General features: G+C 38.1%; 1 protein-coding gene across 4 annotated transcripts in view; it reads right to left on the bottom strand.

The window, feature by feature from the left end:
* Nucleotides 1-566: 566 nt before the first annotated feature.
* The window catches only part of LOC108681895 (doublesex- and mab-3-related transcription factor A2), a 42384-nt gene continuing 29176 nt past the window's right edge, over nucleotides 567-13774 (bottom strand). Inside the window, exons 1-7 of one of the 4 annotated variants that reach the window (XM_047882083.1) lie at nucleotides 7662-7970; nucleotides 5841-5974; nucleotides 5375-5543; nucleotides 3667-3831; nucleotides 2708-3087; nucleotides 2383-2623; nucleotides 567-1859 (exon numbers count right to left, since the gene is read on the bottom strand). In XM_047882083.1, the coding sequence (XP_047738039.1) occupies nucleotides 1014-1859; nucleotides 2383-2623; nucleotides 2708-3087; nucleotides 3667-3831; nucleotides 5375-5543; nucleotides 5841-5974; nucleotides 7662-7769 (2043 nt within the window). In that variant the 5' untranslated portion in view covers nucleotides 7770-7970 and the 3' untranslated portion in view covers nucleotides 567-1013. Of the gene's footprint in view, nucleotides 1860-2382; nucleotides 3088-3666; nucleotides 3832-5188; nucleotides 5280-5374; nucleotides 5544-5840; nucleotides 5975-7661; nucleotides 7971-13774 lie in introns of those variants that run through there. The other 3 variants (XM_018170977.2, XM_018170978.2, XM_047882084.1) reach the window with 3 other exon arrangements.

Raw genomic sequence — 13774 nt, 5'->3', positions numbered from 1 at the left:
ATATTCGTCAGTATTGCAGCTCTCTCGTCCAGGGATTTGAAACGAGAACGAAATCACAAACCATTAAAGAGACATCATTAAAAAAACCACTCAGAGGAGCCCATTACAATAAACGGACATTGGACGTCAAACTCAAGACTGAAATACCCCCAGGTTCTAGTCACAGCATCACCCCATCCACTCAGGTTATGCTTTCATTATGTTGTAGAGGGCTCGTTGCCACTATACGCACGAAAATGTTTATTTTCTGAGCAACTAATCAGACCCTACATTTCACATTTCTAAGAACTGCGATAAACAAGGGAAACAAAAATCTTAAAAACTATTTTTTTTCCTTTGGAAAATTTTGATTTGACGGTTAACTACAGTAAAAAACTATAAAATAAACTATAAAACTAAAACTATAAATAAAAACTCGCTATATATACATTACAAACCACGAACACCACATCATAAACAATTATAATAAAAGAGATATAAAACACACATCAGAAATAAAGTCTTAGATATAGGTACATATTTATCATCATCGTGAGTTATTGTAGGAGCTTCAACACAAAATAGGAAGCACATTTAAAGCAATGACTGAAATAAATAGAAACTCGAGGCAAAAACCAAAAAAGCATCCATGGCTGTCACGTCACAGAAATGGAATATGCAGGATGCGCAGCAGATTTTTCATTGGCTCATGAAACCAATGTAATAAAACTTTACAGTAATTACTTCCTAGCAATTATTTCTTTTACAGCAACTGTTTCTTAGCGGGGAAAACTTTCCAGACGGGACAAAGAATTAAACATAAACACACCTAAACGATCGTCGAGCGTTGCACGTTTGAAGTGCAACGCTCTCAAATAAGTACCTTCACAGCAGCATAAAATCCATGCAGCAGCCTAAGAGAATTGAAAGTTGAAGAAATATGCTGATAATTCTGAACCAAGGGGGATTAAAAAAGCGTGATGTCATGCAGCAAATTATTTCATTCCTTGTGGACAGATTATTCGAATAAGCCGCTAGGGTGAATTCCGGTTGGAGCGAGGAAAGAACATCGGATTATATGACAGGAGCGGGTCTTGATACATCAATGATATGGGATTCGGGTAACGCAAGAAGTCCAGTGGCCACCTCAGCTCCGGTGGCAACAGTCGCACAGGGCAAGGCTGGATGGGATTGTGCAGCGCCGCATCCATGCCAGGCTGAGAACCAACCAGAGGAGCAGACAAAGGAGGATGATGTCTTGCTGGCGGGTGAGCAGGATAAGTTTGTTCTGCAATCCTTGCAAAATGTTCAGGAAATTGCCTTTGGAGCTGCATTTTGGCGAAGTAATCAAGCCCTTCAAGAGCGTTGGAAGGAGCAGTCTGAGTTACAGATATGCTGTCTCGCACAGTTATACGTTCTCGGGGGTGGCCGATTACTCCGCGAGAAAACAGTTTCTCGTACATGAACTCATCACGATCAACGACGCCACTGTCGTTCTCATAGTTGTGGCAGCCCTCACGCATGTCCCTAATGCTGCGATTTTTGCACGAGTCGAATGCTTTCGACATGGAACTGTAGTCCGATTGCGGCGACTTTTTAAACAAGAACGAGCGCGCACTGCTGAACATCGGAGGCATATTACCTCGAGGAGGCGAGAACATCTGTGGCGTGGCACAGGCTTCGTCTGCTTGTGACACCAACGGGTAAAATGGTGGCATGCGGTTCAGGTACGTCGAGTGTGAAGGAGGAAGCAACATTGGGGCTCCTGTATGAGGCGGCAGTGCAGTCGGGAAATGAGAGTGGATGAGGCTTGGCTCTGTGACGGGTGCATTTGGCCAGCCATCTTCGTCTTTGATCTCCTGTTTGATGGGTGCGGTTGCCTGCAAGAGAAATCGTATTTTATTTTCACTCCTTTCTATTGACATTTAAAAAAACAAGCGTGGATAAGGAGCGAATGGCACGACTACTTATAAAGTAATTAGTTATCTAAAATTAATCAAACTAAAGGCAAAGATACTACGGGATTCAGCCAAATTATTTTAGAAATTATATTCCGGTAACATACGTGATAAAATAACATACGTGATAAAATTTTCATACGCATAATAAATTTTTAAGTGATTTACGACTGCGATCTGCGAGTTATTATTGCAAGGAGCAATGATAACTTACACACACTAAATCTTTGGCTTCAAATTATGTCAGGTGAGATTGACATAAATAAATAGTCAGGTGATGATTATTACGACTATGCTGACTTTATTCTTCATCTGAGATTGACTGGACCTATTTTGAAGCCGGATTCTTTTGTAATGGATATGTTATGTTGTAACTAATATCATAGAATAATAATATGTAATATCCTCACAGTAATACATGGTTCGAAAACCAAAACTCACTCACCTCGAAGAGGGGAGGTGTTGACTGGCTAGGCATGGGCGTTTGAGGGGAATACTTGGGCATTTGAGGGGAATACTTGGGCGTTTGAGGAGAATATTTGGGCGTTTGAGGGGAATACTTGGGCGTTTGAGGGGAATACTTGGGGGTTTGAGGGGAATACTTGGCGATGGAATAAGAAGCGACCGAAGCAGGTGGAGACATCCTGCTGTCAGGTGGAGAGGTCCTGCTGTCAGGTGGAGACATCCTGCTGTCAGGTGGAGAGGTCCTGCTGTCAGGTGGAGACATCCTGCTGTCACGTGGAGAGGTCCTGCTGTCAGGTGGAGACATCCTGTTGTCAGGTTTTAGCCAAGAATTAGGGCCGAGCTCGAGGTATTGTTGAACGTTACATTTTGTCGTGACGGGCGGCTGTAATGTTTCGCTTTGGTTGACTTTTCTTGGGAGAGTAAACTCTGTTTTCAAGATTCTATGCTTGAGACAGGCCCGATTGACTGCAGAGCTTTTATTTGTGCGTGAAACGACGCCTGAGGGAGAAAACGGTCCAAAATGTTTGGGTAAAGCTTCAATTGCTAGCGTGACCGCTTTTACAGCCCCAGCAATAGCTTCTTCACTGCTTCCCTCATCGTACCCTTCTAAGGCCTCAGCACCATCGTTCTGTTGAGCTCCTTCGTGGCTCTCACTGTTACTGTCTTCGTCGTCACTTGAGATCACCTGTAGACGTAACAACTTTTGTACAGTGAAACGAAGGACGTTAAGCAATTAAGCACGATAGCGGCTGAAAATAATACACTTCAGTCCAATAATCGCTAACTTAAAGAATAAATGCACTGTGAAAATATGAGAAATATAAGATAAATGCAAGGTGATATACATATAATATGCAGATATATACATGTAACTTGCGTATACATATAACCTTTTAGAAATACAAGGTTACATGGATATAAAATCGTATGAAGGAATCTTGAATGATTATGCCGTGTTACTGTTATTTAATTGTGAACTTAGAAATAAAGAATTTATCTAGCACCATAAATTTAGCACCATACTGTTCACTGTACGCGCACCATCAAGCTTATTAACTTGATTTTCTAAATTGCTGTGCATCTTAATATAATGCGATTCTCACACGACACTCGTAACATATATGAACAACTTTATTTTCATAAGGGCAAAGTATTGGTGAGAGCCATCAAAATAAAATTATTGATAATCAAATCCTTGTTTCCAAAAGGTTCGAAAATAATATAACCAGACTATCATGTTCATATTAACGTGCCAAAAGCTTACCTTGGCCGTCACATTCGCCCGTCGCACTCGCTGCTGATGCTTCATGACAAGCCGACGCTTGTCTGTCAATTGACAGAGTGGACAATCGCACTTCTCGAACTTGCAGTCGCTTTTGTGGCCACGCTTCTTGAAGAACTCCCCGTGGTTGCGGCATTTATCGCACAACTGAAAATCATTTTGTTACATTGATAAACTGCAATCACTTGACCTGCTGGAAATTATGGTAACTTGACAATTTTTCAAAATTTTTGTTCGACCAGACACGAACAAATTCATTTCACTGTGAATCTAAATATTATTTTCGGCTATTCTGGCACGCTTTGACTTTTTACAACACTTCTCTTTAACTTCACTTCTTGTTGTTTGTTCGTTTGTCTGTTTGCTACAAATCTTATAATCGATATTTAACACACTTCTACCTCTCCAATCGATCTGAAATTTTGCACACTTGCGTAAAGTTGGAGACAATGCAAGAATCAAATGACAAAATAAATGATTTTAAAAATTAAAAAAATTCAATATTAAAAAAATTGAAAAAATAATTTTGTCTGAGCTCTACAAATCTTATAATTGATATTTGACACACTTTTACCTGTCCAATTGACCTGAAATTTTGCACACTTGTGTAAAGTCGGAGGCAATGCATGAATCAATTGACAGAATAAATAATTTTGAAAAAAAGTTTATTCATTAAAATAAATTTAAAAAAATGATTTTTTTAATATACAAAAATAAAATTAGAAATTCATTGTACATCTGTAACATTGGAAAAACTGGATTCTTTAGAAGTGTTGTCTTTAAAAAGTAATTTTTAAACGTATATTATTTATTATTACAACACTTCTCTTTAATTTCACTTCTTGTTGTTTGTTCGTTTGTCTGTTTGCTACAAATCTTATAATCGATATTTAACACACTTATACCTGTCCAAACAATCTGAAATTTTTTAATTTTTTTAATAATGAAAAAAATTTTTTTTTTAATTTATACAATTATTTATTCCGTCAATTAAATCATGCATTGTCTCCAACTTCACGCAAGTATGCAAAATTTCAAACTGATTGCACAGGTAAGAGTGTGTTAAATAGCGTTTTTAAGATATGTAGCAGACAAAATTATTTTTTCAAATTTTTTTTACGTTAAAAATAAAATTTGAGAAATTTTCAAAATTATTTATTCTGTCAATTGATTCATGCATTGCCTCCAACTTTACACAAGAGTGCCAAATTTCAGATCGATTGGAGAGGTAGAAGTGGGTTAAATATCGATTATAAGATTGGTAGCGGACAGACAAGCAAACAACATGAAGTGAAGTTAAAGAGAAGTGTTTTAAAAAGTAATTTTTAAACGTATATTATATACATTGCACATGCTAAATATTGTTTAGTCCGTTTGATTGTTTAATGTATTTTTGCATTCTTTCTTCTGCTCCAGCCCACTGCTTTTCTAAATTTTATTTAATTAATTTAACAATTTATTTATGGAAACTACCTGCACATTAATTCACCAGGGCCGGTCATACCTGTCTGTTGGTGAGCCCATGCTGAGGAAAGTTTTTATTCTTGGCCATCTCACGCCCCTGGTGACGCCACAACGCCTGTTGGTGACGCATCGCCACCCTCGCNTGCTTTTCTAAATTTTATTTAATTAATTTAACAATTTATTTATGGAAACTACCTGCACATTAATTCACCAGGGCCGGTCATACCTGTCTGTTGGTGAGCCCATGCTGAGGAAAGTTTTTATTCTTGGCCATCTCACGCCCCTGGTGACGCCACAACGCCTGTTGGTGACGCATCGCCACCTGCGCCTTCGTCGTGAGCTGGCAGAGGAGGCACTCACAGTCCTTGTGCTTGCATACGTGCCCATTCTTCCTACTGAATACGTTAATAATTTATTAGTTAATTTAGTTTACGTTAAATTTTCATCTATATGAAAATTGAACACCTAGACACAAGTACAGAGGCTTTAATATTGACTAGGGGCAATACCGCCATTCTATATACGGGCTCAATAAAAAAACAATGGTTCAAATTTTAGCTACATATACATATGTCTAAATTAATCGATCTTTATAAGACTAAGCTCATGTTTACAAGACTAAGCAAGTACCACCTGATGTCGCAATCAATCACTAAATGTCGCAAGCATCTTCTGATTACGCAAGCACGCACCTAATGATGCCATGGTTTTTGCAGAAAGTGCAGTGTTGCTTTCGTTTCTTGACGGGTTGCTCCCCAGAGACGCGCATGTTCTTGTTCGTGCTGGGACTCGCTCCCCCGCCTCGCTGTCTCGGCATGCAGACGTTCTGAACAAGGAACATCGGGTATAATTCTTCAACATATTTAAATATTTAGTCTTAGCGAAGTGTCGTCAAATCCCGATGATTGGAAATTGTCATGGATCCCAAAAGATCTATTCTTGCACATCGGGTCCCAGTATAGTATATACATGTATCTTCAAATCTATTAATCCTTATATATCTGTTCTTCAAAGCTTATGCCAAATTCTCAATTTGAATTCGGATTTACTCAGTGAAAATTTTTGAAAAATCGTTGCGCAGTGACTATAAATTGTGGTTTTTAACATTCTACCAAATTGTATCAAATAGAACATTACATTATTTAATTAGAGAAATAATACGAAATTGTGAAAAAAGAGAATAACAAAAATCAATAAACGCACCACATGTCAAGGGAAATCAAAAGAGTATTTGTGGTAAACAAGAATAAACGCATGTCAGGTTTAATTTATTGAAACGATACCAAAAATTATTGCCTGCTATTTTTAAATCGCTACCATTCATGATGAACATTTAGTTTACTCCATCACGCACCAAAATGCATTAGGGACGAACATAAAACTCCCCAAGAGCTATAACTTTTTATGCTTTGAAATGAGAACAACTCGATCTCATTTAAAAAAATTATCATCAGACAGGAACCGGCATCTATGCTATGTAACATTAGTAATATAAACTTCATGAGGTAAATTCGAAGATGCTTGGGCTCACGACTGCACGAACGACACTCGCATAAATTCGTTTGCTGTAAATGAGTTGATTCTAACACCAATTTACAGATCACAAGGGTTTGAAATTTACAGAAATGAGGCATATGAAGATACACTGTTAAAAAAATTACCGTTAACGGTATTACCGGCGTTTCAGTGGCCGGTCGGCACGTGAAAAGAAACACCGTGTCACAGTTTTTATTCAAATTTAACACTAGAACTACGTGAAACATCTGATAAAAACGGCGAAACAGTTTATTTTCACAGGGCGACCGGCCACTAGAATGCCAGTGGGACCGTTTTTTCACCGTTTTTTCTAACAGTGTACGGTCAAATAGTCCACTTAAATATATCAGAAATGAATAAATCAGATGAATGTATTGAAAAATTTTTGAACGAAATTTTGGATTATGGTAGCTGAAAATGACTGCAATTAGTGCCCTTATAAGACAAATAGTTTCGCAACATAACGCAACTTCCGCAAAATTAGAGTTATCAGACCAATCTAATTTATTCCTAATGAATATTATTGGAATTCATTAAACCGCAGAGTTGCCTGATGTTGCTTTTAACGATTTTATCGACGTCACTGGCGCTCTCAGACGCGCGCGCAGGAAATATAAAGCTCGACGTGCCGCCAGAAAGTTGCGTGAGGATTTGAACGACTTCTAAAAAGTGATCCGCGAAGTAAAATAATATCAGCTTAATTTGTCAATTACAACACATATCTTTCATTGAAGATTGCAGGTAACAGCCTGAAAAACTTAGCGACAGTAGATCGATTCAACTTCAGTTTTGTATGATTAATTATTTACAATAGTTTCTTGCACTTAGTTAATTAATATAAATACCATCAGTAAATTTCTCCTAAATCGGAACAAGTCATTATAAAGTTAGATTTACAGGAAAAGCTTTTATTAAAACGTACAACTCGTATCATTCTATAAGATAGTAAGTAGCTTGAAAATTTATTTTACACTCACCAATATCAGAGACTCGTTCATATGACCTCTTTCCATCTTGCTGTTTATCACACGATGAACAAAGAACTCAGAGAAGCAGGTGTTAGAGCCACGATTTATTAGAATCATTCATGTGCTTGTCCTTCATCTAAAAGTTCGCTCTGATCAAATGGAGTTAGTTCAGTATACTTCAGATGCAAACACCGGACAAGTGATGCGTTCGAACGATCATACAACAGCTGCACCTCAAGCGACTAAGAGTAAAGTTCGTTCGTGCTTATCAAGCATCAAAATAATTAATGATCTTGATTGTAGCTGGAAGTATAATTGCGTGATATATCAAACGTAGTGCCAGGTACAAATGAGTATAATTTTTTTTATAAAATTGAAGGTAAAATGATTTCAAAACTATCGAAAGATTTCAGTTTAACTTCTATGAAGAATATCATCTTAACTAATTAAACAAGTAACTTTGGAATAAATATGTCTGCAGGAACTCACGTAGAATGTTCACTATCGATTATTGGTACCCTCCAAACTAGTAACAGCAGGTTTTATAAAAGTCAGAAAGCGTTTTCATAAAAATCCCGAGATTTTACTGGACCGGTCTCGACTAATATTATAGAACGACTATTTTCGATACATACCACACCTGCTTGTCAGCTACAGCAATTTTCTCATCATTTGATTTAAATTTTCCCTAATGCACCGATGCACGTCGTAAAAAACATTTTTAAGCAAATGCAAACCAGAGTTTGCTATTTCAGCATCGTTTGATGTTGTTACTGATATCAAGGGACATTCGTGTTCGTAATTATAGAATCAAAAATTGTTGTTAGGAGTAATGAAAGTGATTGCCATGAAAGTACATTGGACAACAGTCGTACAAATTGTGGTCGCATGCGATTGGCGTCAAATAGAACGCACGGAGCTCTCTATCTGAAGTAGAGAATCAGATCGCTTCGACATAAGATTGTTAGGAAGGGAAATACTTTTACAGCCAAGAGTGTCTGTTTTACGGTACTCGAAGTGAAAAATACATATTTTTTCAAGTTTAAACCGTTTGAAATAAGAGTAAATTTTAATGCGTTTTTGCGAAACAGGTTGAATAGGTTCTCGAATCGAAACATCGATTAGCAACAGATTTTAAAACAAAAATTATAGTATTTGTTAACATCAGACATCTATGTCAAACTTACCCTAGAATTTCATTTTCAATAAGAAAATCTTTCATTTCTTTAGACGTAATTAATTGCCTGCATTAAAAAACATTTTTGTTGAATACTCGCTATTTCAACGAAAATAAACATTTAAAAAATCAAATACGCATTTCTACGTGCATTATATTATACCTACACTAACAATATAGCTCCTATACCCACATTAATATTTTTAAATTAGAATATTTGTATTTGGTTTCAATCAATTTTTAGCTGCATTCAACTGCGTGTCGCGAAACCCATTAAAAACTGCTACATAGATATGACTGTAAGGCAACCTTAGCTTTTGTAATAAACATAGTACGTATATCAAAATACTTCAAAAAATATCCTTTAAATAATGACCATCTCTTTTTCAATCGACTTTGCAAAACTAGCTTGAATATGTTAAATTTTCGCGCACTACTGTGGAGTAGCCTCCTGAAGCGCTAAACTTGCTAACACCATTTAGATACTCCATAAAATTAATATAAAATGCATTATTGAATGCTAATTAATTAGCCCCTGACATTCCGTTTGGATGTTGTTGCAGACCTAGAAGTAGCATAAAATATAAATCACCTAAAAAATATCTAAAATCCTGGAAGAATTCACAGGATAAGAGAAACTAAAACGAGGAACCGCTAATACCACGTCGCTAGCACGAGACTTCCTCTCCACCCTCACGCGAGAGACAGAGAAGAAGAGTGCAGGGTATCCTGCCTACGCTGCCTCATACCTGAGACCCGCAGGCAAATGGCGCGAGATCTGCGGTGAGGCGCCTTGCTGCACTGAGCTGGGATTATTCTAACACACGAATGCCAGAAATCAACTGCAGTTTTGCTACCTGGCTTGACCGCTAGCGACAGCGTCAATTTCCGTAGAGTTTCGTGGAACGTTTCTCCCATTAAAGGCGCAGTAGCCGCTTTGATGAAACCCATCAATACTTGATTGCTAATCCAGATCTCATTCACTATCAATCGGGAATTTTAAGACAATTTAAACCTGTTCTTAGATAAATCCTTGCCAATTCAAACAACTACTGATGCCTTTTTGCCACGGTTCGGGTCGTCCTGGCCCAGTTTGATCTTGCAAAAGAGCGTTTTTTCTAGGTTGTTTTTTTGCTAGGTTTTATACACATTTATTATATATATTTTATATATATTAATATATTTATAGCTAGGTTTTTCTAGGTTGGAAGCCTGTAGCAACGCGAAATACCATACGACCTCAGACAGGCAGTAGTGATAGAATAGAGTAGAAGTGTCGGCACTGAAGAAATAGGCCAATATATGGCCTGTTGCCGATTTTTGTGCTTTTCGTGACTTAATTAACAAGGGATCCGGCCTTTGGAACCCGATCTTTCCATAACTGACGATTGATTGAGATAGCTGCTGGACTTAGTGCCTGGTCCGTAATTTGCTAGGCGATGTGACAGAAGGTATAAAATTAAAATAACTACCGTACTATCCAAGATGAGTTGTGCATAGAAGTAATTTTTGTAACTTTAGCTAAAGATAAACTTGCTTTTTTATAAACTTGCTGAAGGTAAAATGCTTTTGGAACTGTGAAATGTTTTTGAAACAATTATAATTAACTTTTATGAAACGAACAGTGAACTAGCACCAAGCCAAGGACAAAGCATTAATGAAAAAATAAAAAAAGCATGAACCTTACTGCAAGGGTTTTTAATTTTTCTGATTACGTTTAAAATTGGGAGAGGATGATATTCATATCGATGTTTCTCTTTAGAGGAAGTCGAATGATTTAGTTGTTAGGTTTTCCGGCCCTAGTGGTTGTAATGGCAAGTGATGGTTCTCGATCCGTCAATAACGAAGTTAACAAGGAGGAAGAATATAAACACATGGAAAGATGCAACACGACCTACATTGTAAAAACCCGAAACAGGCCTAAGTACAGAAATTGAGCGGAGTTATCGTCAATGCACGAAATAACACTGAAATAATAAATCAGACACAGACCAGAAATTGGAGACAGTCAGTGTCAATAGCTATGTACAACTCTGACACAAACTGGCCACTCTCTGCTAAAATACCCGCCTCTCCTAAAATAAAAGAACTGTCTAATTTTCAAGTTTCCATAAACTGGTACTCCGGAGTCATCCGGGAACGGAGACACCGGACACAGTGCCGGTCGACTTCGCCGTCACTTGCTCCACGTATATACTACCGTAATCTCCGCGCTTAGCTTGACGTTTCACGGCCGGTCGACAGTAGAATTGATATGACGACCGTACCTAGGAGTAGTGGCGTTGTCTTCATCTGCGATGGTGTTACTCCAAGCTTGTCGCCGTGCTAATACTGCTGATGATCAAGGTGACCGTACTGCTGCTGGTTAGGATGAAACGCCTCATCGATGTTCTTGATACGGCGATGCTCGTACAGACTCCCGATCATCGGTGAAGTCAATCCCGGTTGACCGGGTCCGTACCCCTCTAAGTAGACTAACTCGAGTCGTTTTAATTCGGTCACTGTTGTCTCTTCGTAATCTTCTTTAGAGCGTATCTAGGCATTCGCGGGTGTTTTCGGAATCCTGTAGGTATCCGTTGCAGTTCTGTTGACTATTACGACTGCGTAGACACTAATTCACGCACACATTGCGATTGCGGCCGTATTTGCACCAACAATACCGTCGTTGCACCTCTACAGTCTACCCGACTATTGACACCAACACGACTAAACCCCGCGGCCGCTCAGTTGTTGGCGTTGGACTCATTGCCTGACTCTAGATTACTTGACGAATGCCCAGCTTCTTTCATATTCCGCAACCCCCCAGGTAGCGTCGCTTAAATTCTAACCTGAACAACCCCGACTTTTCCCCCATATGAACAGAAACAACCACTTCTCTCTATATCTTGCTATTCGCATTCTCCCCCAAATCACACCCTAATCAACCTTCGTACTTTCTACTCTAATCAGCTCTACATAGACACGAGAGATTTTACTCCGGAGCTTCACATAATTAATTAAAAACTTTTCTGTTAATTATGTTAATTAAAATAATCTCAAACACTTGCTAAGTCATATAGAATAACACAAACTAAGCCATATAGATTAACGGAACAAATTCAAAGTGAAAAAATTCTAAGGGATCAAATACTGCCAGACCTGGTAAAATGTGACGTTGAATCCCACATCAAACACTCCTAATATTCCCGTAGCACGAGAGTACAACGCATCCACTGACACTCTCTGAGAACAACATGCAGTTAGGTTGGCTAAGAAAAACTTAGGTGAAGCACCATTGTAAAGCGCGTTAAGTGGTTAAGATTTCGGTTGAAATCCCGCAGACCCGCACTTTTGTACAGCAAAGTTAAACTGCCTTCCCAATTTAAGTAATGGAAGAGATCAACGTACCAATGTAATTCTATTGTGAATTATTAATGTAGGCCTAGTCAAATTCATGAATCGGAATCGTGGTACGAGTTATGGGATTGATTAATTTGATAAAGGCGAAGGTATTTGATAAAGGCGAAGAAAAAAAAGACAATATTACCCACAAGCTTTTCAACACATTTTTCATAAAAATTGTAAGCATGATCTCTTTGCGTCTTGCTGGTAAATTAGTCTAAGGTAGACTCGGTAACAAAATTAAGGCAGGAACTGACGAATCAAGGAAGTTTGTAATTCAAGTTTAATTGTGCAATACATTCAATAATATGTGCTCGTTCACTTCAAAAAATCATAATCTATATCAATTTCTTTATGAAATTCTGGAGAAAAACACGCGGTCAGAAGAAATTCAGAGTGGCAGTCACAAGGAAGAGGAGAGAGAGCGCACACACACCACAACCATTGACGCTCGGCGAGCAACTGAGCCGACCAATGCAGTGCACGTTGTTGCCGCCGCTATATATGATCCGATGCACTGCAGTTGAGCAGCCAGCGTTGGCTGCATGCGCCGCGAGGCTTGCCTGACTGTAGGTGTTCAAGTCTGGCAGTCGTCTGGCTGACTGTACGTACTAGTTAGTATCTGGCAGTCGTGTGAGAGAAAAACGCGCAGCCAGTTGATCTCGAACATCAGCCACCGGCAGTAAGCAAGGACGCACGTGTCCATTTTGGTAGTTAAAAATAGCCAGCAAGATGGAAGCTGAATTTAATTTTATTGTAAAGTATACAGAACATACAGATAGAAAAATTTACACTTCAAGAAATTATATCAAATACACTCATCTTTTTTTTATCTAAATGCATTATCTAACTTTTTCCATACAGCTTCTTTTTACAGGTGAGAAAGCAGTATATATAAAAGTCGAAACTCACTTCACAGGAAACTATAAATAACTACGACAATACAATATCCTTTTTGAAAAACTAAGTGTATTCAAATGAGACCAGGCAATCAAACCTCTGCGATCAGACACTCAAAGATAAAAATATCGGAAACTCAATAGCCAATCAAAATGTAGGTTGTAATGCCAGCTCCAGACGTAGGATCTAATTTTCAGAGGTAAAAATTTAGGCTCACCGTTAAAATTCATGTGTAATTTGTTATTCGAGAATCAAGTCAATCATAATCATATGATATTGAGATGATCGAAAAAATGGTCCTAGGTGTGCCGTATGTAACAGGCTTTTAGATACGAATAATATTGACGGAGGTCAATACATCTGTAGGAATTGAATTAACTAAATGCTTATTACCAAAACAAAGATTTGCTCATACAAATGTGTGCTGCCGAATGGCTGCCGTCATTGTTTGATTTGCAACGATAGTTATCAGTTCAATTCGACCATTTAATATTTGGCCAAAGATATGAAAAATACCATAATTATATTTATGTGACAAAATGTGAAAAAAATAAGCGGGTCTGGCGGCGAAAATGTTATCTCTCGCTGATATGTTAATTACTCGGATGATACAATAACTATCAGCGGCTCCAGCGAAACGCTTTGGACAAACATACATTTTTCA

This window comes from Hyalella azteca, unplaced genomic scaffold, assembly GCF_000764305.2.
Source record: "Hyalella azteca isolate HAZT.00-mixed unplaced genomic scaffold, Hazt_2.0.2 contig9610, whole genome shotgun sequence".
In the NCBI taxonomy this organism is placed as follows: domain Eukaryota; kingdom Metazoa; phylum Arthropoda; class Malacostraca; order Amphipoda; family Hyalellidae; genus Hyalella; species Hyalella azteca.
This window is presented reverse-complemented; position numbering and strand designations above follow the sequence as displayed.